Genomic DNA, 27,178 nt, shown 5'->3' with positions numbered 1-27,178 from the left:
CCTTTTGTCTGTTACCTCCTGCTTATTCAATAAATAACTCATTTTATAATAGACCTGATCTGCCATTCTTAGAACTTGCAGGCCAGAGTGTTTTTAGTTGCAGGCCACCTAAATTTAGGCTGCTGCCAAAAATCTGAGGCTAAGGCAGGGCTTGTCTGAAGCTCCCATTTGATTGGTAACAGTAAGCAATCTTCCTGTCTTTATCTTGACCCATGAACATTCTCATTCTATTTTCTCCCCCTGCCTCACTGAGGAAGGGGAGTAAGCAGGTGGGTGGGAGTTTGGCTCATAGTCAAGTATAATCCACCACAAGAAGTTAGTTTAAACTGTGATCAGAAATTCACAAGGGATAAGTACAGTGATAGTTAAGTGGCAGATAGAATCTCCACCTCAAAGTCCTTGAACTGCCAACTATGAGAAACTGGTAAGATGTTATACTGTGCACTATTTCCTTATGCACCAAGGGTGGAAAAGATAAGAACCAAGAGACTACTGACTGATCTGACACAGAGTCAACTTTTTATTCACAAAAATAATCTCTACCCATTGACACTGACAGAACATTCAGAAGAACTGCCCTTTTGTAGCTGACCATGGGACTCCCTTCCAAAAGGGTCAATGGTTAACTAACATTTTAGTTAAGAAGAATTTAGAAGACTAATCCACACAGCTCATTTTATCCCTTCCTCAGTTACTGGACTACATCCTGTTCTATCCTGTTGGCTCTTCCCTCCCCTATGAACTTATGAACTGAGTTTAGAATCTCCCCTATGACCTTCAAGTGCCAGTAATTTGTTCCTCTTTTTCTTTTAATGAGGAATGTAAAAGTCATCATAACTAAATCAATGACAAAGTATGCATTATTAATTCATGGTCTGCTGCAATGGCTCATAGTAGTATCAGCATACATTTTTAAACAGTGATTCGTATCTCACTTGTTTACTATAAACATGTCTACAGTGCTACTTACTGTTCATTTCAAAAATATAAGCAATGAATATCAAATAAAAACAACTCTATACTAGTGTGTCATTTGCAGAGAAGTCATTGAGCAACACACAAAGTCATCTTGGTTTGGTACAAAATAAAAGCTTTACCAAACAATTCTTAAACAATTAAACTAGGCTAAATCAATATAAAACTCAGTTGGGTGCTCAAGTTAAATGGCTCAAAATCACATGACTTAGGATCATGACTTAATATGCCCCATAAAAGCCTTTATACTAAAAAATATACAACCTATTTAGGTATTTAAATAAGTGTATATCAAAACAACAATAAAGACAAATCTAGCCACCCTCAAGTACAAAAGGCAACCCACCTCTGATAGTCTTCCCATCATACACTCCTTTCTCTGAGCGGTTGAAAAAGAACAAGAGAAATTAAATTTTAACTCTACCTGTCTCTAGACAAATAAATGTTTATCTCTGCCTTGTAAGGAGATAGACAAGACTGAATAATGAAGAGTTGGTGGAAGGAATTAAGAGTAGTTTTACATCAGGTGTTGCATCTGGGAAATAGTTAATACTAATTCAAATGTTAATCATGGAAGATATTTCTGCCAGAAAAATTGTTTTGGATTTATGCCTGTTGTATATCAGCATTATAGGACTTCATACTCAAAATATAACTAATAGCATTTTAATAAATTTCACCTTTTTTCCAGCTTATTTTAGAGTTCACCCACCAGAGATGCAGCCAGATACAACATCTAGCTGTTAGAAACGAAGGTAAATTTTGTCGAAGCTACTACCTATATCTTCTCACATTTACTCATAGCAACATTTAGCTACTACTATCTCAAATTCTAATAGAGTGAATAATAAATGTGATGAATGCATAGGATAAGCAAGTAACCTTCACACAAATAGTAGCCATACTACAGTACATTGATTATTTTTTTAAAAGGTAAAAAATCATTTTCAAAAACGAAAGCTGTAATGAATCCTAGAGTACGTATGCCAAATTTCTGGCTTGCAATCTCTTGTTTCTGAATTATAAGTTACAGAACTTTATTGACAGAATAATTTCTCTCAGAATAACATTCAAAGTGATGTTTAGAACTGTATCAATGGTGCATTCTTTCCCATTGTCCTCCCAAAAAATTAAAGTCTGATTCTACACACATACACCATTTGACTACTGCTCCACATTTTTTTTCAAAATGACTGGAACAATACAGATACATTTCTAGAATGGTACTGCCAGTTATTGAGAACTACACTTGAGGAAGTATTAGGAACTTACTTGTGGGAAGTTCTTTTCTTCATCATGCTCGCAGAAACTCCTGCATGACCTACAATATAAATGATGGAATTATTGAACAATAAAATCTGTTTATACACAATGCCAAAAAGGTATCTTATAGAAAAGTTCTCTTTTTCAAGTAAAAAAGCTTAAACACATCATGATGTGATTTACCAATGAGTTTCTACAATGGAAGAAGTCTAAGGAGACAGGCAAGGACTATGTACTCATGAAGTTAAGTGAAGGATTAGGGAGTTACTGATGACAACTGTTACAAAAAGCTGAGCTTAACACAAAGGAGACTGAAGGTAGTCTTTGTCATAGATAAATGGCTACAACAGTTAAGGGATTAAAATGGCTGTGTATCTGCCCTTGAGTTGATAATATCAAATACATATATTCCTGTGTTAGTGAAGCCAGAATGGGTGGGTGTATACATGGCTCAGCCAAACTCATTATAAAAACTTAGTATAGAACCAAAACCAAGTATAAAAAATAAGTATAGCATATACAGTATAAAAATGGTCCAACTAACAGACAGAACATTGAGTAAAGCAACAGATTTGAGTCTGTTTCAACCCACATATTTCTTCCCAACAACTGGGGATGCCCAGCATTGTGATGGAGACCAATAATGGCAAACACATTTGTATTGTGATACAACTGTACATTGCAATTGCTATACTCTGCTAAATGTAACTTGTACTTGCACTGTTATTTAAGTAAATTGCTGTATCATTCTGCTAAATCAAAGTTCCCTGTAATGTCAAATAAAGAAATTAATGTATTGGGTTTGCATGGCCCGGTTTTCACAGTGGGGGGGACTACAGGGGTGGCTTCCATGAGAAGATGCTAGAAGCTTCCCCCATGTCCGACAGAGTCAATGCCAGCTGGCTCCAGGATGGATTTGTTGCTGGCTAAGGCTGAGCCAATCAGAAATGGTAGTAACGCCTCTGTGATTACATATTTAAGAAGGAAAAAAAAAGATTTATTGTGCAGTTGTAATTGCAGCCAGAGAAGAGAGGAGTGAGAATATATGAGATGAACAGTTCTGCAGACACCCAGGTCAGTGCAGAAGGAGGGGCAGGAGGTGCTCCAGGTGCCGGAGCTGAGATTTCCCTGCAGCCCATAGTGCAGACCACGGTGAAGCAGGCTGTCCTGCTGCAGCCCATGAAGGAGTCCCATGCCAGAGTAGGCAAATGCCTGAAAGAAGGCTGTGAAACTGTAGGAAACCTGTGATGGAGCAGGGTCCTGGCAGGGACTTGCAGATGCATGGAGAGAGGAGCCCATGCTGGAGCAGGTTTCCTGGTAGGACTTGTGACCCCATGGGGGACCCATGCTGGAGTAGCTTGTTCCCAAAGGACTGCACCCCATGGAAGGGACTGATGATAGAGGAGTTAATGAAGAACTGCAGCCCATGGGAAGGACTACCATTGGAGAAGTTTGTGGAGAATTGTCTCCCATGGGCAGGACCACATGCTGGTGCAGGTAAAGGACTCCTCTGCCTGAGCAACGGCAGAAGCAACCTGTGATGAACTGACTGTAACCCCCCTTCCCTGTCTCTCTGCACCTCTGGCAGGGAGGAGGTAGAGCTGAGGAAGCAGGGAGGGATGGGGGGGAAGGTGTTTTTAAGATTTATTTTACTTCTCATTATCCTGCTCTGATTTTGTTTGCAATAAATTCAATTAATATCCCTAAGTTGATTCTGTTTTGCCCATTATGATAATCAGTGAGTGATCTCTCCTGATCCTTAACCCATGAGCCTTTCACTATATTTTCTTTCTCATGTCCAGTTGCAGAAGAGAGTGACAGAGCAGCTTTGGTGGGTACCTGGCATCCAGCCAAGGTCAACCCACCACACTTCAAAAAACTAACGTTGGCATTAAAGCATTAAACCCTCTACACATGGAATATCTAAAAGGACACAGAGAGTGTTGGACATATGCATGTTATCAATTAAAAAAACCCTCATATATCTGTAGAAATGTTCAGAATTTAATCTATGGACATTTAAATTCACACCTACAGAGAAGTACTTAATTGAGGTTTCTCTACAGATCCAAACAAATTCTTAAAACATTATGTCCATGTTCCAAGCATAGCTTTGGCATATGTATTCAGAAAATTAATTTTCATAATAGTAATAGTGTCACACAAGAGTTAAGCACTGAAAGTGCAATTAACCTTAACAGTTTTCATAAATATTTTAATATTTGGATTTTCCTATGGAGAAATAAAAGGACATATATCACATGACAGAAGTGGCAGAATTTAAATAAGACTACATACATTTTGTTTCCAACACTCAAGCTTGTACTGAATCCATGGAAAGATGCGTCTCCAGTTTTAACAACAGGTGGAATTTGAAGTTTTCAAAAATTAAGCCCTCCATGCAAATAGCTACAGTAAAGATGCTATTTGCAATAAAGACCAAGTAAATAGAACTTCCCTTGAACATGTTTATAAGAACTAACAGCTAGAAATTAAAAGATATCTCAAAAAGTATGAATAGAAGCCCAAAAGACTTCTGAGACTTGACTGCACCAAGTGAACAAGCATTTTCACCCTGTCATTAGCCACCCCTTAGTTATATGAGGAAACAAGTTTAAAAACATACTTATTAAAAAAATCTGTTCTCACAAAGTAAAAAACCACAAACACACAGATTTAATGTTTTCCATTACTGGTTGATGAGAAAAAGTAAGATTTAACTAAATCAGTTCAAGTAGTTAAAACACTATAAAAAGCATATCCACATATTTAGCAGGATGGTTCAACACAAAACTTGTTTTCTGTCCTCTGCTCAGAGACTCTGAATCTTACTATGCAGTGCAACACATTTAGCCTTCCAAAACAAAAGTGGCCTTAAAGATACACAGAAGGAAGATCTATTACAGAAGCTGCAAAAAATGCAAAGGAGAAGCTATGCACTCTACTCAGAATGAGTGTTTGCCCTGTTCAGTAACTGTTCACCTTAGGCACCTCTTATTTTTGATAAAATTCAAGTTCTACAGCCAGATGTCTTTTTTTCTCTCAAATTCATTTACGTGCAAAATTTCTTGACTATTCATACACTGTGTCCATGAATGAAATGGCATGTACCAAACTAACAAATATTTACAACACTGAACTGAGAGTTTGAGAGTACACAACCCATTTTGCTGTCAGATAAAAATAAACTTGGTGGGTCCTGATTTCAAGAACTTGCTTGTTCGTATACTGTGGCAGCACATTTCTCTCTCTCTCTCAGGATTTTTCATAGAGGTGCACAGAGAGAAAGAAATAGAAAACAATTTCTATTTCTGCTCTTTGTTTTTCCTATGTGGAATGTGTTTGGAGAATTGTTTACCTGGGGTAATTGCTTGATTGGATTCTGGTGAGGATTGTTTGAGCCTGATGGCCAATCAGATCCACCTGTGTCTGGACTCTCCCAAACAGGGTCACAAGTTGTTAGCAGTTAGATATGGTAGTTAGAGAAAGTAGGTATGTAGTTTTAGTATCTTTCTTTATATAGTATATTAATGTATTATAGCATAGTTATAATAAAGAAATAATTCAGCCTTCTGAACTGATGTTGGACATCATAATTTCTTCCCACCGGGATCGCCTGCATTTTACAATAGTATACCTAGCTCTAGAGAAAAACCAACTGAGCAAACTGAGTACTGCTCAGTTTCTTGTGTTGGTAGTTTAAGGTAGTGTCCAGTTTAATAAAAAGTTATGGCATTTAGATGAAGAATGTGAATATAGTCTACTTACAAGAAGAGGTAATAACAAGGTACATGAAGAACTTGAGCACAAGAAAGACATGGACCTGTTAGAGTGAGCCCAGAGGAAGGGCACAAAAACAATGTCCAAATGTCTCTTAAACACTGACAGGCTTGGGGCATCAACTGCCTCTCTAGGAAGCCTGTTCCAGAGTCTGACCACCCTCTTGGTAAAGAAATGCTTCCTAAGGTCAAGTCTAAACCGCCCCTGATGCAGCTTTGAACCATTCCCACATGTCCTGTCACTGGATAAGAGAGAGAAGAGCTCAGCACTTCCCTTTCCAGTTCCCCTACTCAGGAAGCTGTAGAGAGCAATGAGATCACAGTTAAGGGCTTATTTTACTTCTCATTATTCTCCTCTGACTATGCTAGCTATAAATTCACTTTGTACTTCTAAGTTGAGCCTGTTTTGTCCTTGGAGTGTTTTCTCCTGGTCCTCATCTCAACTCATGAAGCCTTCATTAATTTTTTTTCCTTTCCTCTGCCCAGCTGTAGCAGGGGAGGGCAAGTGAGTGGCTATCGTGAGTGCCTGGTGTTTGGCCAGTGTCAAACCATGACAAGTGGTAAAGCTCATTAGAACAAATTCACAATAGAAATGCCTTTCTGGTTTTGTTTTTCCTACAGGAACAGGAATACTAAACTTCTGATGTTTTAGGATTTCTTTCATTCTGTATATTTTATTTTTTCCCCTGAGTATTAAAGGGAGAAATAAACTCTCATAGCATAAGGTAGACATAAAACTTATCTTACACTAAGGCAACAAATCAACTGTGCAGAAGACTTTTAAAATTCCAAATAGCTTGTACAGTTTCTTTACAAAAAAATTTATCAGTAAATACATGATGTTGTAAGTATTACTATGTCTTAATGACTTAAAACATTTGAGAGCAAATAAAAATATTTCAATACATTAATGTTTAACATATATATTAAAATCATAGAATGATTTGGGTTGGAAGGGACCTTTAAGATCATCTAGTTCCAACCCCCCTGCCATGGGCAGAGACACCTTCACATCCAACCTGGCCTTGAATACTTCCAGGGATGGGGCATCCACAACTTCTCTGGGCAACCTGCTCTGGTGTCTCACCACCCTCACAGTAAAGAATTTCTTTCTAATATCCAAATCTAAACCTACCTCCTTTCAGTTTAAAGCCATTCCCCCTTGTCCTATCACTCCATGCTCTTGTGAAAAGTCCCTCTCTGGCTTGCTTGTAGGCCCCCTTTAGGTACTGGAAGGCTGCTATAAGGTCTCCCTGAAGCCTTCTCTTCTCCATATTGAACAACCCCAACTCTCTCAGCCTGTTGTCCTAGGAGAGATGTTCCATCACTCTGATCATCTTTGTGGCCCTCCTCTGGACTCGCTCTAGTTGATCCATGTCCTTCTTATGTTCAGGGTCCAAGATCTGAAAGTAGTACTCCAGGTAGGATCTCACCAGAATGGAGTAGAGGGGGCTAATCACCTCCCTCAACTTACTGGTTACACTTCTTTTGATGCAGCCCAAGATACAATTGGCTTTCTGGGCTGGAAGCACACATCGATGGCTCATGTCAAGCTCCTTATCCATTAACACCTCCATGTCCTTCTCCTCAGGGCTGCTCTCAATCCATTTTCCATCTAGCAAGTATTTGTGCTTGGGATTGCCCCAACCCAGGTGTAGGACCTTGCACATTGCTTTGTTGAACTTCATGAGGTTCGCAGAGATCCACTTCTCAAACCTGTCAAGGTCCCTCTGGATGGCATCCCTTCACTCCAATGTGTCGACCACAGTACACAGCTTGATGTTGTTGGCAAACTTGCTGAGGGTGGACTCGATCCCACTGTCCATGTCACTGAAAAAGATGGTAAAAAACAGTGCCAGTCCCAATACTGACCCCTGAAGAACACCACTTGTCATTAATCTCCACTTGGACATTGAGCTGTTGACCAGAAGTCTAAGAGTGACCATCCAGCCAATCCCTTATCCACTGACTGGTCCACCCATCAAATCCACGTCTCTCCAGTTTAGAGACCAGGATGTCAAATGCTTTTCACAAGTCCAGGTAGGTGATGTCAGTTGCTCTTCCCTCATCCACCACCTCTGTAATCCTGTCATCGAAGGGCACCAAATGCATCAGGCACAATTAGCTGATGATGTTGATAGTCACCTTTAGCAGAGAACACCAAACATAACAAGCAAAGCAGAAACTTTGTTTACACAAATCATCCTGAAATGTCTAGTATCACCTAAATGGCTTCTGACAGAAGCATAATTGGAATTAGCCATTCACTGTCAAGTGTTCAATTCAAAGGAAGACATTTAAAAATTTGCCAACAATTTCAAGGGCAATTGTGGTGGTTTGACTTTGGCTGAATGTCAGGTGCCCACCAAAGCCACTTTCTCACTTCCGTCCTCAGTTGGACAGAGGAGAGAAAATACAATGAAAGGTTTGTAAGTTGAGATAAGGACAGGGAGAGATCATTCACCGATTACCATCACAAGCAAAAAAGACTCAACTTGGGGATATTAATTGCATTTATTACCAATCAAAACCAAATCTTAAAAACATTTTCCCCCACTCCTCCCTCCTTCCCAGGCTTAACTTTATTCCTGATTCTCTACCTCTTTCCCCCCAGCAGTTCAGGGAGACAGGGATTGGGGGTGAGGGTCAGTTCATCACATGTCGTTTCTGCTGCTTCCCCCTCAGGGAGAGGAGTCCTTCCCCTTCTTCACTGTAGGGTCCCTCCCACAGGAGCCAGTCCTCCACAAACTTCTCCAACATGAGTCCCTTCCACAGGTTGCAGTTCTTCATTAACTGCTCCAGCATGGGTCCCTTCCATGGGGTGCAGTCCTTCAGGAACAGGCTGCTCCATCACGGGCTTCTCACAGGTTCACAGCCTTCTTTCAGGCAGTGGGTCTCCTCCATGGGCTGCAGGTGGATCTCTGCACCCCCTGGGGCCTCCATGGGCTGCAAGGGGACAGTCTGGCATCGCTATGGTCTTCACCATAGGATGCAGAGGAATCTCAGCTCGGGCACCTGGAGCATGTCCTCCCCCTCCTTCTGCACTGACCTTGGTGTCTGCGGAGTTGTTCCTCTCCCATATTCTCCTCTCTTCTCTGGCCACAATTACTTCTGTGCAATAACTTTTTCCCCCTTCTTAAATATATTACTCCAGATGCATTGCTATCATTGCTGATCGGCTCAACATTGGCCAGTGGTGGATCTGTCTTGGAGCCACCTGGCATTGGCTCTGCCAGACAAGGTGAAGCTTCCAGCAGCATCTCACAGAAGCCACACCTGTAGCTCCCTGCTACCAAAACCTGGCCATGCAAACCCAGTACAGTAATACATTCAGATAAATATTTCAAGTGAAAAATTAGTGTGTCAAGTATTTTGGGGTCAAGCTTGGTTTGGTCTCAAGGAATAATGTGACTGCAAAGATGTTAACAGTAATCAGAAAACAATAATGGATAGTTACCAGATTCTATATACCATGAATGTCACTGAATGGATTTAAGTTCATATCCTTTACCTTGTCATGACTATGGAATGACAAGTGCTACTGTTTCAACTTGCACATTCCATGAAATTCCATGTTTTAGACATCATTCAAAATAAACAGTATTGATATAATTTGCCATGAATATAAAACCAGAAGTTAATACTGAAGATCAGAAAGAAAAAAATGCAAAAAACAAACACACAAAGTGATTTGTTTTATGCTTCTTTATAATAAGCAGCAAAGAGTCAAACTTGGATAGATCTGAGGAAGAAGAAAATATATATGTCTCAATCTCTCATGACTAAAAACCTGAATATTTTCAATAATAAAAAGTCAAGAACAAAAGAATTAAGTGTTTAATTGCCAGTTGGCCTTTGCTTTGAGCCTGGATTAATTCTACCTAATGTATCCTTAAAATACTGTTAAATTCAATAGCAAAACTAGGAGCCATGTTTTTGAATGCGTCTACCTTACAGAGAAAGAAAAAGGGTACGACAACATAGAAATAAAATAAACATTCTTTGAGGGTGTGGACTGTAGAGAAAGTACACACATTTCAACTGGGGCAGGTAGGAGGAAAGAAAAGGAAGAGGGATGGGAGAAAGCTACTAGCAATGTTTTTAATTGTCATCATATCAGATGGTACTCTCCATTCAGTCTATCAAAATTAGATGAACTCTTCAAAACAAACCACAGCTGCTTATTTCTCAGAATATCCTGTCTTTATGGCAGGCAGCAAAAGCTGGACATTTAAAAAATATATTTCAGTATCTGCTGTGGAAACACCATGCAATCACATGAGAATTAATCTTGATTTGATGTCTTTCAGAATTACTTTGAATGACCTGAATATTTCAGAGATGTGTTTATTTACACCTAATATTGCCTGCCCAAAGTCAACTCTAAGGGTTTGGGAAACCAGACCAGGAGAAGAGTGGTCAAATGAATTGCCAACTTTCCCAAAAGATTTCATTGCATCTTAAAGTAGTTGAATCTGGGAGTGGAATCTCTTCATAATTCCCAAGGACAGTACTGGTAACAGCTAGGAAGGACTGTAAAAGACGATGCATTACATTTGTACAGCATAGAAAACAAGTGATCACTAGGCTCAAAAAGTTGAAATATAAATGTAAACACAAAGTGTCATGGTTTAGGAATGGTATTCCCCAATTTAGTGTTCCCACCGAAAACACCCCAGACCACGTGCCACTGGCTCACTTCTCTCCCCTCCCCCCCATGGTGGAAAGGAGAAGAGAATGGGAGGCACAAAATGGTAAAGATTACGACTTGAGATAAGAACAATTTACTGTAAAGTGCAATGAAATAAGAAAAACAAACAGCAAAGACAATACCGATAACGAGGACACCAGGGTAATCACAATTTACCTCACAGATAATTAAACTGGATTATGTTAATAAAAAAAAATCAGGATTCACCTATATTGAGGAGAAATATGGTCTAATTAGAAGCACAAACACAATGCCAAGCACTAAGGATCTGACTGATCTACTGAAACTATATCCTGGGAGTCTGCCCTATATTTTAACAAAATTACTGATACTGTAGACACATGCTCTACTGTTGTGAAAAAATAAGAAACAAGTTTGTCTTTCCTTTGTTTCACCATTTTGGGTGTTATCCTTTATTTCTCAAGATGGAACTATTAATTCTGTTTCCCAGTAAACTTCAAAAACCTGGATACTTCAGTCAAATATATTTTTATCCTCTTTTAAACCTACTTTACAGCAAATAAAGGCCTTTTGTTTTGGTAAGATCTGATTAGTGAGAGATGCCTCTGACCGAGTAGCAAATGAGACCATATGCAATATGGATTTCATTTTACAATAAATGTGAGGTAGAGAGATAGAAAGAAATAGAAAAGAGTAAAGGGTGGAGAGAGAGAGAGAGAGAAATCAACCAGAAGACAGTCACCACCCATGAATACAGTGGCATCCCATTGGTCCTTCTTCACCCCGGGCTTCTCAGTGGTGGGGGTCCTGGAATCATTCTTCTGAGGGTACCGCCTTTATACAGTCCAAGTTCCAAGTACCACAGAGTAGTCACAGATGCTGTTCCCATAACTTGGGGTGATATGTGTATGAGCAGTTGCTCCCTTTTCCACAGTGGGAATTATTGTCCGGATGCATTAACCAGGATGTGCTAACCAGATCTTGCCTCACCAGGTCTGGAATTAGTGCCTTCCTGTTGCAAATTCCTCCCTTTTGTGCTTAAGTCAAGTTCCCACTGTGGTGGCTTATCTTATGGCAAGTTCCTTCTGTGGCCTTGTGTCGTGGTTTAGGAATGGTGGTCCCCAATTCAGTGCCCCCACCAACTCTCCAAACCACATACTGTTCTCTCTTGCTCCCCTGTTTTCACCTCCTCCTCCCCACTATGGATGGCTGGAGAGGAGAGCTGGAGGCACAAAAGCCAAAGATCACGGGTTGAGATAAGAACAATTTACTGGAAACAGCAATAAGATAAGAAAATGAACAGTAACAGCAACAATATTAATAACAGAGTGTACAAGAAAAGAAATTATTCACATGGAAAAACTCCATGATAACAGACAATACCAGAAGGCTCCCTCTGCCATATTTTCTCTTCCGAAAGGAGCCCCTTCTCCCCATAAAAGAGCCCTTTCCCCTGCTCCCAGCAATGACATGAGGTGATATAGAATAACCTCCATACCCCAGTCATGCTCCCTCCTGGCCACTGAAAAAAATTAACTCTGGCCTGGCTGGAACCAGGATACCTTGACAGTGTTTGAGACAGGAAACTGTGCTCCTTGCATCTTTGTAGGCAGACAGGAAGGACAGAGGGAAACTAGCTTTTTCAAAGAAGCCACCACTTCTAAGTCTTTATGACTGATTTGGATTTCTAATTCCAGCTTCTTGTCACTTAACCTAGTTGTGCTTTTGATAGCTTTTTTCTCCCAGTTGTTTTTTTTTTTTTAAATATTTTAATAAAATGCAACAAACTCACTATAATTTTAATTTATATCACATTGTAAGGTCTTTCAGCAAGAAAAGAGCAAGAGAGGCCCTGCCTCGTGCTGCCTCACAGGAATCAGCATTTCAACAGCATTGCAGCCATTCTACATAGGTTTAAAACTACTGAGTGGGGGTTGGGTCTGCAACTGCTAGGAAGTTTCTTCCAGTGTTTCAGCAGCATTGGAGCCTTTTGGACAAAAATATTTTTTTCTAGGATTTCTTTTTCCCTGCTCCTGTTGTTGTTTGGGGGCGGGGAGGGAGTTCTGGAACTGCAGAGGCTTGGTTGCTGTGTTGTTTTCCTTTGTTCTCTCTCTTGGCTGCATGGTCTGGAGAAGAGGGCTTCCCTGCCATCTTGTCTTTGTCCTCTGGGCCACATGGGCTGCCATGGCGGCCGCCATCTTGGGAAAAGGGAGCTTCTCCACCATCTTGTCTTTGTCCTCTGGGCCACTAGGCTGTCCAGGTGGTGGCCATTTTTTCTCGGGGAGAGGGCCATGTAACTCAGCACCTTTGAATCTAGTGGTTATTGCTGTTTTCTTGGTTATTGCAGTTTTTCTTTTAGTAAATGGTTATTTTTTCACTTATCTCTGTGAAAAATGCATATTTTATGATTGGCTTTTCGCAAATATTACAATGAATATTAAATGTGTAATGTTAGAAAGTTATGCTGTATTAATTCTCTTAAGTAGTGTGTTAAATATTGTTTTAGGTTATAACACAATGTTAAAACAGAAACTATGCTATGTAAGATACTTTTTAACTAGCTCAAGAAAGAGATGAGATAATCAAGAAACTCTTCGCACAGAGATAACAGTGAGAGGGCACATAGAGTTACTCCCTCCTTATCGGAAAAGACAAACATTCTTCCACCTTCTCTCCGTCTTTATGGAACCACCAGGATTAGGGGGAAGAAGTTGACAAAAACCAGAAAAATTCTTAATTTGCAAGGAATTTATGCATCATGTATGAGATATATGAATATGCAACAGGCTATTGCTTTTAAGGTTATTCCTTTGTTCACAAGGCATGTTTTTGGCAGCTTTTTGCCCAAAAACATCTGGACATCCATAATTCTTTGCTTTTTATTGTCTCGTAGTGTCCTCATCCTCATTGTCCAAATTTTTATTACTCTAATTGTATTACTATTTTAATAACTATTTTATTACTAATAAACTTTTAAGATTTTAAAAAACAAGTGATTGGCATTTTTCACATCTCTTCATATTTGTCTCTTCTTATTGTTGAAAGGGGAGTGGTTAAAACTAAGAGGAGATAACATTTCAAAGTCTGCACCCCATAAAATTGTCTTAAACTAAGACAGGTTGGTTTTGAAGTCTCCTAATAATGACTACCTGGTACATTTTCCTAATCTACACCTGAAATTAGGAAACATGCAGCAAATAATTCCATCACCACCTATATTTGTCTTTCTCTTGCAACATGAGAGAGAAGGCCTTGACACTGTGTAAGCACCGTTCAGCAGTAACATCAGTGTTATCAACCCTGTTTTCAGAACAAATCCAAAACATAGCACCATGCCAGTTACTGCAAAGAAATTTAAATCAATCCCAGCCAAAACCAGCACAACTTCATAAATGTAATTCTGTACAGCTTAAATTTATGTATGTACTTTCAATTCCACAATTCCAATAATTCATATCTTAAAAAAAAACCCAACAACCATCAACTGTCCCAATCAAAACCAAACAGTAACAGTTTCATAAAACCATGAGTACATAAGAAAAATCTGTAAGGACACTTTTTTATCCACTAAAAAACAACAACACTCAAATTCAGTAACACCTCACCTGCATCAGCTCTGGACCGCTGACCTGGTGATTTTCCAAATGGGGTCTTCATTCATCTGTGTTTAAGTGAGCAGCAGAGCTGCTAGACTAGGGTCAAAATCCAGTTCTTTCCAACTCCCCAAATATCTTCTTATTCTCGTAATTCAACAGCTACTTATTAAGATACCATCCAATCATCCGTTCATTCTTCCTCAAATATAGGAGAAGCACTTTCAGTTATATCACTCTGAAAAACAAATCAGAAAATATAGTCTGATTTGAGACTTGGTTAAAATAAACAATGAAATGAAACAAAATATTTTTTCCTTCATGTTCAATGAGAAGTCTCTTCATATTCTGTTATTCTGGATGCATTCCATATTATGCACTAAGTTTCAGAACTCCTATACTACCTTTGAAAATTATAATGAAAACACCACTAGAGAGAGCATGAAAGCATAAGATTCTCACCCTCCCCAAGTCACAAAACAGCTATTCCTGTTTCAAAAATTTATTGTATTTCAGGGACAAACCCCCATATTTCCTCTGAAAGTTTCTAGAATAGTTTCTAGTTTAGTCTGTACCACCCTTATGCTTACACAGATGGTTACTGTGGGAGATGCAAGGCATGGAAGTTAAATATTCTTGTCTGCATTACAGCACCCATCTGTCAATAGACTTGAACAAAAAAAAAAGCCAATGATGGGGCAATAAACAGGAAAATCACGCAGATGAACAACTGGCTTTGAGACTGGTGTTACCATTAGAATTTTGGGGGTTTTTATCATGGGTCAGTTTACATGACACTGAGCCCGCTGGCAACAGACGGGGTCCATCTATCTCAAAGGGGGGAAAAAAGGATTTTAGCTCAGGAGTTAGCAGGGCTCATTGAGACAGCTTTAAACTACATTTGAAGGGGGATGGGGACAAAACCAGGCTCAACAGACATAAGCCTGGGGGTACTATGCAAATGTTTGAGGGACAGTGTGCTACCAAGGTCCTTCAGTCTGCCATATCAGTGGAGGTAGGGGATGGAGATCCATGCAAAAGTAAGGATGCAAGGGTTAATGATGTGTTAGAAATCCCAGAAGTACCTGAGAATGGTCACATGAATAAGGGCTTCTCCCTGCAAAAAGGCAGTAGGGTTATTAGCCCAACTAAAGTGCATTTACACCAATACACACAGCATGGGCAACAAACAGGAGGAACTGGAAACTATTGTACATCAGGAAAACTATGACAGTTGCCATCACAGAAACATGGTGGGATGATTTGCTCGACTGGACTGATGCAATGGATCGCTATAAACTCTTCAGAAGGGATAGGCAAGGAAGGAGAGGCAGTGGGGTAGCCCTGTATGTTGGGAGTGTTTTGATTCTTTGGAGCTTGATAATGTGTTATGACCTTGTTCTTGTTAATAGATCCCTTGGGGCGGATTAGAGGCACACTGAATGACTGGTGTATATATATGAGTTTTCCACCTGAGCCTTATCGAGAGGGAGGACATTGACATGATAAAAAGCATTATCCCACTACGCAGGATCTGCTTCTTATGGGCCTTTTCCCTTATCTGGCTTAAAACCCAGCTTGTTAACAACATTAGTCACAGGTTATCCAGTATACAATTGCAGGGCTCAACAAGTTTATCTAAACAAAGGTCAGTTTGTAGTGGTCATCCTCTGGTGGTAAATGTACACCTCCTCTGCACCTGGGCTGTTTTTTGCAGATCAGAGGCTTTGCCACCACATATCCAAAACTTCTCCTCCTTGCCTTCAGTTGGGGGGGGGTAAAAACCTGCTCTCAGCAAAGCACTCTGCTGCTTTCGCAAATGGCCGATTGAGTCATCAACCTTTATCATTTCAGTCTCTCACATGATGGTAGTTATAGAGTTGACTGTTTATCAGTAAGTGTACTGGGTTTTTATGGCCAGGTTTTGGTAGTTCCTGGCAGGGACCTGCAGACCCATGGAGGGAGGAGCCCATGCCAGTGCAGGTTTCCTGGTAGGCATTGTGACCCTGTGGGGGATCCACACTGAAGAAGCTGTGCCTGAATGACTGCACCCCATGGAAGAGTGACCCGCATTGCAGCAATTTGGGGAGGACTGTTGCTCGTGGGATGGACTCACACTGGAGAAGTTCATGGAGAACTGTTTTCTGTGGGAGAGACCCCACATTGGAGCAAGAGACAGACTCTTCTCCCTGAGCAGCAGCAGAAACAACTTGTGATGAACTGAGTATAATCTTCATTCCCTGTCTCCCTGCGCTGCTTGGGGGGAGGAGGTAGAACTTGGGAAGCAGGGAGGGATGTGGGGAAGGTGTTTTTAAGATCTTATTTTACTTCTCATTGTCCTACTCTGATTTTATGAGTAATAAATTAAATTAATACCTCAAATTTGAGTCTGTTTTGCCTGTGACAGTATTTGGTGAGTGATCTCCCCCAGACATTATCTCAATCCATGAATCCTTTTGTTATATTTTTTGTCTCCTGTCCGGTTACAGAGGGGAGTGATAGAGCAGCTTTGGTGGGTGTCTGGCATCCAGCCAGGGTCAACCCACTACAGTAAGACTCAGGGAGAATGCTAACAAGGCAGATGTCCTGGTGGGAGTGTTATAGACCACCCAAGTAGGATGAAGAGGCAGATGGAATATTCTGTAAGCAGCTGGGCTAAATCTTGTGATTGCTGGACCTTATTCTCATGGGGGACTTCAACCTACCAGATGTCTACTGGAAATACAACAGAGCAGAGAGGAAACAGTCCAGGAGGTTCCTGGAGTGAATGGAAGAGAACTTCCTGACACAGCTGGCGAATGAGACAACCAGGGAAGGTGCCCTGCTGGACCTGCTTATTGTAAATAGAGAAAGACTGCTCACAGTGAAAGTCAGAAGCCATCTTGGGCAAAGCAATCAAGAAATTATAGTTTTCAATTATGAGAGAAATAAGGAGAGATGTCAGCATAACTGCCACCTTAGACTTCTGGAGGGCAGACTTTGGCCTATTTAGGAGACTGGTTGAGAGAGTCACTTGGGAGGCAGTCCTTAAGGGAAAAATAGTCCAGGAAGGCCGGATGCGCTTTAAGAAGGAAATCTTAAAGGAGCAAGAGCAGGCTGTCCCCATGCTGAAAGATGAGCCAGCACAAGAGACAACTGGCATGGCAGAACAGAGAGCTTTGGTTCTGGCCACTGCTGTAAAAGAGAACAAAAAGTGTTTCTACAAATACATCAGCAACAAAAGCAGGGACAAGAAGAATCTCCATCCTTTCTTGGATGTGGGGGGAAACATAATTACAAAGGATGAGGAAAAGGCCAAGGTACTGAATGTCTTGGTTGCCTCAATCTTTCAATCTTTAGTATTGAAACATAAACTTTAAGAGATTTAGAGATTTTAGAGGAGCTAAGATTTTAGTTAGAGATAAGCCTTACTAGAGTTAATTAAAATAAATGAGTAGGCCTTGATGAAGTTAAGAGTTAGTAGTTAACTAATAATTGATTGCTTGTCAACACAGTGTTTAGTTAGCTGGGTTTATAATGAAGAATATAGAAACTGACAAATACCTTTTAGGAACATAAGACAATTGTGGGCCTCCTCTGTTCTGAAACCAATTGAAGACAAGGAATGGGAGTTCTACCAAGGTTCATTTGTCATATTTGCATTGAAAAGGTAGAAAGGTCAGAATGAGGAAGACTTCATTTACTTCCTCATTTTGGGACCCCTCCTCATGAAAGGGACCACCGACCCATTTCAAGGAACAAACTACGCATGCTTAATAGCTTTTGAAATTATTAGCATACGAAGCGAGGAATGGGATGTACTAAATTATGAATATGTATTTGTATTTTGGGTATTCAATTCTTGTGTGGATAAAAGGACTCTGTAATCACTTGAAAGGGGCGGTGTGTATTTGGGAGCTATCCCACACGCTGCCCGGCATCGCAATAAACATACACTTTCTAACTTTAAACTGTTAGAGAGTTTTTGTCCGTCACAGTTGGATATCGGTACTAGATCAATATCCATATTTCTTTAATAGATCAGTATGACCAGTTGTCCTCAGGGTACCCAGACTCCTGAGCTGGAAGACAGAGACGGGGAGCAGAATAAAGCCCCCATAATTCAGGAAGGAAAGGTCAGTGACCTGCAGCGTCACTTAGACCTCCACAAGTCGATGGGGGTAGATGGGATTCACCCAAGGGTACTGAGGGAGCTGGCTGAAGTGCTTACTAAGCCACTTTCAATCATTTAGCAGCAGCCCTTGTCAACCAGGGAGGTCCTGGGTGACTGGAAATTAGCAAATGTGACACCTATCTATAAGAAATGTGACACCTATCTATAAGAAGGGTCAAAAGGGGGATCTGGGGAACAACAGGACTATCAGCCTGACCTCAGTGCCGGGGAAGGGCATGGAGCAGATCATCTTGAGTACCATCATGTGATGCATACAGGACAAGCAGGGGATCAGGCCCAGCCAGCATGGGTTTATGAAAGGCAGGACCTGCTTGACAAACCTGATCTCCTTCTATGACAAAAGACACCTGCTTAGTAGATGATAGAAAAGCTGTAGATATTGTCTACCTAGACTTCAGTAAAGCCTTTGCCACCATTTCCCACAGCATTCTCCTGGAGAAATTGGCTTCCCATGGCTTGGACAAGTGAACTCTTTGCTGGGTAAAAAATTGGCTGGATGGCCGGGCCCAGAGAGTGGTGGTGAATAGAGTTACAACCGGCTGTCAGTCAGTCATGAGTGGTGTTCCCCAGGGCTCAGTATTGGGGACAGTTCTGTTTAACATGCTCACTAATGACCTGGGTGAGGGGATCAAGTACACCCTAAGCAAGTTCACAGATGACACAAAGTTGGGCAAGTGTTGTTTTGCTGGAGAGGGATCTGGCTTTTGCTCATTCACTTGACAATGATTTTTTAAGCAATCTCAAACACTCTTGTTCATAACAATTGACTAGATCGATGAGCTGAAGCTGACCATATGGAGTTCAATAAGTTGAAGTGCTGAGTCCTGCACTTGGGTCATGACAACCCCATGTAGTGCTACAAGGTTGGGGAAGAGTGTCTGGAAAGATGCCCAGCAGAAAAGGATGTGGAAGTGTTAGTTGACAGCTGGCTGAACATGACCCAGCAGTGTGCCAAGGTGGCCAAGAAGGCCAATGACATCCTGACTTATATCAAAAATAGAGAGGCCAGCAGGACTATGGAAGTGATTGTCCCCTTGTAGTTGGTACTGGTAGGGCCACACCGCGACTACTGTGTTCAGTTCTGGGCCCCTCACTTCAAAAAGGTCATTGAGGTGCTGAAGCATGTCCAGAGAAGGGCAACAAAGCTGGTGAAGTGTCTGGAGCATGTCTTGGTCTTGAGGGGAATCCATAAGAGGAGCAGCTGAGATCACTTGGTCTGTTCAGATTGGAGAAGAGGAGACTGAGGGGAGACCTTATTGCAGTCTACAACTTCCTCATGAGGGGAAGAGGAGGGGCAGACACTGATTCTCTTCTCTCTGGCGACCAGTGACAAGACACAGGGGAATGGCCTCAAGTTGTGTCAGGGGAGGTTTAGATCAGATATTAGAAAAAGGTTCTTCACCCAGAGGGTGGTTGCGCACTGGAAAAGGCTCCCCAGGGAAGTGGTCACAGTACCAAGCCAGCCAGATTTCAAGAAGCTTTTGGACAATACACTCTTGGGGATCGTCCTGTACAGGGCCAGGTATTGGACTCAATGAGCCTTGTGGTACCCTTTCAAGTCAGCATATTCTGTGATTCTGTTGTTTAGCCTGGAGAAAAGGAAGCTCAGGGGAAACCTTATTGCTCTCTACAACTACCTGAAAGGTGGTGGTATGAGGTGTTGTTGGTCTCTTCTCCCAGGTAACAAGTGACAAGACAAGATGAAATAGCTTCAAGTTGCACCAGGGGAAGTTTAGATTAGATATGAGAAAAAAAAATATTTTCACTGAAAGGGTTGTCAAGCATTGGAATAGGCTGCCCAGGGAAGTGTTCAAGTCACCATCCCTGAAAGTGTTCAAAAAAACATGTGGATATGGCACTTCAGGACATGGTTTAGTGGAGAACATGGTGCTAGTGCTAAGTTGAAGGTTGGACTTGTGGTCTTAGAGGTCTTTTTCAACCTTAATGATTCTATGATTCTAAAGAAAAAACCCCAAATATAGAGTTACTACATTTGACACTGCGATCCTGGACAAATGGTCTAAATTATAGGAATGTCACACTATATCCAGTTCAAGGACCCAGAATTTGGAGATATTTCACTAGGACTTGCATCTTCAAAAGCTTCGTATTACTGGGAGAGAGATCAATTTTGAAGTTAACTCTATGCACCCTACAATGAAGGGTAATCTTTGTCTCAAACATTCACAGAAGTATACATGGTATCTTAAAATAAATAAAATCCACATATGAAAACAACCATAAAATGTGAGATTTCCCAAAGATTTAACATCTCAAGAACACTAGTACCATATCACTGAAATTGACTACCAAAGTTGAGCTGATTGGAAATTAAGCACTGAAGGGGGTAATTTTTCCCCATGTATCAAGAACTACTTTTTTCATATCCAGAATTGAACCTCTACTTCTTGGAAGTATGCAATGAAGGAACTTTTTCATGCACTTATAAATCCTACTGCAATCAAAGGATTATTCCAGATATTCTAGTAGCCTACAAATTATGACCATGACACCTAATCTCCATCTGACTGGCTTAATATTTTGTTAGCCTTAAGAATACATCGGAAATTCCATACCCAACATGAATGTCCTTAAAGAGTGGCAGCCTCCATAAGTAGCATACAACATCTAATTCCAAGGGATGACTACGAACAGCACTGCATTTACAAGTATCAAAGACTTCAATCAGTGGGTCACTAGTGAAAACACAGAGAATAAACAGTAAACTATTGTACTGGGTTTTGGGAGGGGGGGTACTGCAGGGGTGGTTTTTGTGAGAAAATACCAGAAGCTGCTCATATGTCTGACAGAAGGGGGAAAATTGCTGCACAGCAGCAGCTGAAAGAGAGGAGTGAGAATATATGAGAAACAGCCCTGCAAAGACCAAGGTCAGTGAAGAAGAAGGGGGAGGAGGTCTTCCAGGTGCTAGAGCAGATGTATCCTCCATGCATACACAACTGTTTACAGCGAAGGAGAAAGAACTACATCAGTAATTCAAGTGGGCATTTTACCTTATGAATCTAAAAGGTGAAACACATTCTATAATCACCAAGAAATTTATCTAGTACAGCTGAAAGCAAGTAAAAATATTAGTAACAAATATGACACATAAGCTTTTATATACATTAAACAATTGAGAATTTCAAGGTATACAGAATGAATAGAATTACCAGTATTCATAGAAAACACAAACAAACAAGTTTTCCTATTTTATATTTAAAGCTAGTAAATTAGACTGTCAGTTATAGACAGCCAGAAAGGAAATCCATTCCTATTCCAAGTACACATTGATTTTTGAATAAGAAAGGGAGGAAGATAGATACCATTTCCCTTCTATGGGGAGGCAACCATATGATATCCTTCTTTCAGATCTGCTTACCACTTATTGCTTAGTTGAAACAGCACATATGTAAGCATATGGCTACTAACTACACATTACTTTCTTCCCTGTTCTCTGCAGCTGAAGTTTTCAGATGAGAATTTGTTCCTTTAGTATTTTCTCACTTCCAATAGTACTTTTCTTCACATTTGAGACACAACTTTTGTCCTCTACATAGAAGGCAACCTGCAACAACAAGAACTACTGGTGTTAAAAATGCTTCAGGTATTATCAGTACCCTTCTAGAAGCAGAATGTTCCAGCTGCAAAGAATACACTGAACATCTGGACAGATTTTCCAGAAACTAAACATCTGCCTCTCATGCTGTTGTTTTTTATAGAACCTAAGCATTTAAAAACTATTCTCTGGTTTCTTTACAAACATAGCTATTTCTAGAAGACCTTTAGAAGCAACACAAGCAGCTAGCATCACTAACAATGCATTGCTTTTTTTCTTTTTGGAAAAATGAAAAATTATTGTAATTCAGCTTTGGGCATGAGAGTTGAACCTCCTAAAATAGTCAGACATAAGGTTGAATCTTGCCTGTCCTCTAAAACAAGTTAACTTTTCCTCCTATTATTGTCAAAGTTGAAAAGGCCCCTGGATCATCTGTTTTAACACCTTGTTGATTCATATCCAAGATCTAAAACTCCTTGTTTCTATCACATGTAAGATCTGTCCATCTGATGAACTTGATTCAAGTTCCATAACCAATGCAAATACTGTCTGAGTTCTCCTAGTAATCCAGTATAATTTTTAAGGAGGAAAAGATAACACTGGGATTTAATGCAATGTTGTTTCTGTGAGAAGTGTTACAGGGATGGAGTTCTTTCTGTATTTATAAAGTTATGGACTAACTCAGTACATGTCTCTCCTGCAGTGACATACAAAAAGGTTAACAAGATTTGGTAGAAAAGAAACCTCTCCTTTCTATTACTTTAATTTCCCAGGACATCAGCAATTAAGTTACAACTTCACTGACAAGTTGGTGAATTTTATTTCTTCCACTGGGAGCCTTAACAATTCTGCTACGATGTAGATAGTCCAATCCCCTAATGAAGTATGCTAATCATAGCCCTCAGAAACAAGAAGAATTTATCACACTGTTCAATTCTCTTCATACATTTTAAGAAAAATGTCATTCTAGCTTCTTTTGGAGAATAACAGAAGGAGATTATACTCAGCAGTAAACAACATTATCCATACAATCCCAAATCATTATTTTAAATGGTTATGCAAAACTATACTTTAACTAAACTCTCAAGCATATTTGAGTTTTTTCCAGCATTTCATTTTACTAACATTTCTGGGAAAAAAGTTAACAATTCATACAAAAAAAGAAAGCAACAGCTTGCATAAAAATGTCCACATTGTCAGTCTACAGGTTTTCCAATTATTCCTGAACTATTCTGTATGCTGAAGGCTTCAGAAAAAGATGCAAAGTGCATTCCCCCTCTCTGTAATATGTATAATGAAATAGCATAATAAATAAGTATGCCTGGAAGAGTCCTCAAAATTAACATCTACTTTAAATGATTTTCTTGACAGAAGGATAAGCTCATTATAGTTGTCACATTGTGTATTCTGTTTATTATATTTCTGTACTTTCCAATTATTTTTGAAAAAGTATGCAGCCCAAAATGCTTTCAAATTTTGTAAGCATACTTATATTTTATCTTTCAAATCACTAATGGGATTTTAATGAAAACTAATCCAAGGACATGCCAAGTCTGGATTATCAGAACTCCTTAGTAGACCATGCAAGAAGTTCAGCTGTAGATTATTCTTCTAGGTAGAAGAAATGAATCTTTCTAATGAAAAATACCTCTCAGTGTGCATCCATAATTTACTTGTTTTTTTATATTACAGCTTCCATAAATGTTAAATTAAGCAATGTTTCTGACATGAATAAGGTAGCTGACCAAAGAAACAAAGCAAATTTATTCCTTTTTAGATCAACCCAAGAGATGCATTGCTATTTATTTTATATATAGCACAAGATAATGAGAAAAAGTTTTTCTTCCTGCTAATATTGTGAGAAATTGACTCACAGCATCTTCCTATTTATTCAGCACCTACCATCCACCAAAACCAGTCAATACAAGTAGATATTTTACTGGCCTTTCCCAAATCTCCTAGTATCTTGAAAGTAAAAGCTTTATTGCTGCAACGATATAATCACTCAGGTTCTAAAAGACCTTTAAGATCATTGAGTCCAAGTGCAAACATAACACTGCCAAGGCAACCACTAAACCATGTCCCTAAGTACCATATCTACATGTCTTTTCAATGCCTCCAGGGGTAGTGACTCAACCACTTCCCTGGACAGCCTGTTCCAATGCTTTATAACCCTTTCTGTGAAGAAAATTTTTCTAATATCCAATCTAAACCTCTCCTGGCAAAACTTGAGGCCATTTACTTCTGACATATCACTTCTTACCTCGGAAAAGAGACTGACACCCACCTTGCTACAACCTCTTTTCAGGTCCTTGTAGAGTCCTTTAAGATCCCCTCAGCCCCCTGTTCTTTCAGATTAAACAACCTTCGTTCCCTCAGCCACTCTTCATAAGACTTGTGCTCTAGACACTTCACCAGCCTCGTTGCCCTTCTTTGGACATATCCTAGTATCTCAATGTCTTTCTTGTACTTAGGGGCCCAAAACTGCACATAGTATTGGAGGTGAAGTATCACCAGTGCTGAGTAGAAAGGGACAATTACTTCCCTAGTCCTGCAGGCCACATTATTTCTGATACAAGCCGGGAGGCTGTTAGCCTTCTTGCCCACCTGGGCACACACCGGCTTATATTCAGTCAGCTGTCAACCAACACTCTCACATCCTTTTCTGCCAGGAAGCTTTCCAGACACTCTTCCTCAAACCTGTAGTGTTGCATGGGGTTGTTGTGACCCAAGTGCAGGACCTGGCACTTTGCCTTATTGAACCTCATACAAATGGCCTTGCCTATTGATCCAGTCTGTCCAGATTACTCCTGTAGAGCCTTCCTACCCTCAAGCACATCAACACTCCTGTCCAACTTGCTGTCACCTACAAACTTACTGAGGATGCACTTGATCCCATAATCTAGATCATCAATAAATTAAATAAAACCCATCCCAATACTGAGCCCTGGGGAACTCCACTTGCAACCAGAAGCCAACTGGATTTAATGCCATTCCCCATCACTCTCTGGGCCCAGATATTCAAATGCTTTTCTACCCAGTGAAGAGGACACCTGTCCAAGCCATGAACAGTTTCTCCAGAAGAATGCTGTGGGAAATGGCATCAAAGGCTTTACTGAAGTTCAGGTAGACAACATCTGTTGCTATGACCTCACATTAGAGATGGAAATGAGATGAGACATACACTCTTGTTCAAGCAGTGAGAGAGAAGCTCCAGTTTATTTCCACATCCCAAATTTATAGGGTTTTACAAAAGTTTCGTGCTCAACTCCAATTGGTTGGTAACTATTTGTTACCCCGTTTGATTGGTCAGTTCACCAGAGGTGCCTACCTGCTGACTACACTCTTTGTTTGCATTCTTCTTTTCAACAATTCAGGATAGTTTTCACAGGTGCCATTAACAGACACAGTCTTAGAATTCTTTCTCATTAGAATAACTAGATTTTCACTGTTACAGGATTCCATTCTCATGAAAGCTGACAGTTTTATAATGGGAACTTATCAGGCTAGCTGCCAGCTGTACTTAGCTGAAGTAGCAGGCCTAAGCCATGATTTTACAAGGCCTTTCTTTTATAAGGTTTTTACCTATATGTAATAAACATCCACAGCCTTTCCCTTGTCCACTAAGTGGGTAACCTTGTCATAGAAGGAGATAAGGTCAGTCAAGTAGGACCTGCCTTTCATAAACCCAAACTGATGGGACCTGATCAACTGGTGGCCTGTACATGTCACATGATGGCACTCAAGATGATCTGTTCCATAACATTCCCCAGCACCAAGGTCAGGCTGACATGCCCATAGATTCTTGGATCCTCCTTCCAGCCCTTCTTCTACATAGGCATCATTTTTGTTAACCTTCAGCCAACTGTGACCTCCCTGGTTAGCCAGGACTGTTGATAAACATTTGGAAGTGGCTTGGTGAGCACTTCGGCCAGCTCCCTCAGTACCCTTGTACCCATCCTGTCCCATAGACTAGTGCATGTTTAAGTAGTGTAAAAGGTCTCTAACCAATTCCCCTTGGGTTATGGGGGCCCTACTCTGCTCCCCGTCTCTGTCTTCCAGGTCAATGGGCTGGGTAGCCTGAGAACAGCTGGTCTTATTCAAGAGAGAGGAAAAAGCAGCATCAAGTACCTCAACCCTTTCCTCATCTTTTGTCACTGTTTCCCTTCACATCCAATAAAGGATGGAGATTCTCCTTAGCCCTCCTTTTGTTGCTAATGTATTTATAGAAACAGATTTGATTGTCTTTTATAGCAGTATTCAGATTAAGCTCTAGTTGGGCTTAGGCCCTTCTAATTTTCTCCCTGCACAACCTCCCAATATCCATTAGTCCTCCTGAATTGATTGCCTCTTTTCCCAGAGGTGATAAACTCTCTTTTTCTCCCCGAGTTCCAGACAAAGCTCTCTATTTAGCTTGGCCGGTCATCTTCCATACAAGCTCATCTTTCAGCACATGGGGATGTCCTGCTTCTGCTCCTTTAAGATTTCTTTCTTATAGCACATCCAGCCTTCCTGGACTCCTTTGCCCTTCAGGACTGCCTCCCAAAGGACTTTCTCAGTCTCCTAAACTGGCCATTGAATTCTGGGATAGCAGTACTGCTGACCCAACTCATTACATCTCAGAATTGAAAACTCTATCATTTCATAAGACTGCCTTCAACCATCACATCACCCACAAGTCTTTCTTTGTTCACAAACAACAGATCAAGAACCTTCTGTAAGGACTTAAAGAGCACAGTTGCCCGCCTCAAACACTGTCAAGGCCACAGAAGGAACTTGCCATAAGATAAGCCACCACAGCAGGAACTTGAGATAAGCACAGAAGGGAGGAATTTACAACAGGAAGGCACTAATTCCAAGCCTGGTAGAGGTGAGATCTGGTTAGCACATCCTGGTTAACACATCTTGACAAAAATTCCAAATGTGGCAAATTGCTGTAGGAAAGGAAGCAACTGTTCATACATGTTAGCACCCCAAGTTATGGGAATGGCACTTGTGACTACTCTGTGGATACTTGGAACTTGGACTGTATAAAGGTGAAACCCCCAGAAGAACAACTCTGGGATTCCCACCACCAAGAAGCCCAGGGTGAAGAAGGACCAATGGGACACCTCTGGATTCGTGGGTAGTGACTGTCTTCTGCTTGACCCCTCTCTCTCTCTCTCT

General features: G+C 40.5%; 1 protein-coding gene across 7 annotated transcripts in view; it reads right to left on the bottom strand.

The window, feature by feature from the left end:
• The window catches only part of LOC128782868 (spindlin-Z-like), a 119,096-nt gene that overhangs the window by 42,303 nt on the left and 49,615 nt on the right, over positions 1 to 27,178 (bottom strand). For 2 of the 7 annotated variants that reach the window (XM_053933356.1, XM_053933358.1), the window contains exons 2-3: positions 14,295 to 14,520; positions 2,248 to 2,296 (exon numbers count right to left, since the gene is read on the bottom strand). In XM_053933356.1, the coding sequence (XP_053789331.1) occupies positions 2,248 to 2,296; positions 14,295 to 14,346 (101 nt within the window). In that variant the 5' untranslated portion in view covers positions 14,347 to 14,520. Of the gene's footprint in view, positions 1 to 2,247; positions 2,297 to 7,152; positions 7,187 to 7,491; positions 7,848 to 8,617; positions 8,646 to 14,294; positions 14,521 to 21,032; positions 21,072 to 21,835; positions 21,916 to 27,178 lie in introns of those variants that run through there. The other 5 variants (XM_053933357.1, XM_053933360.1, XM_053933355.1 and 2 more) reach the window with 5 other exon arrangements.

This window comes from Vidua chalybeata, assembly GCF_026979565.1.
Source record: "Vidua chalybeata isolate OUT-0048 chromosome W unlocalized genomic scaffold, bVidCha1 merged haplotype SUPER_W_unloc_13, whole genome shotgun sequence".
Lineage (NCBI taxonomy): Eukaryota > Metazoa > Chordata > Aves > Passeriformes > Viduidae > Vidua > Vidua chalybeata.
This window is presented reverse-complemented; position numbering and strand designations above follow the sequence as displayed.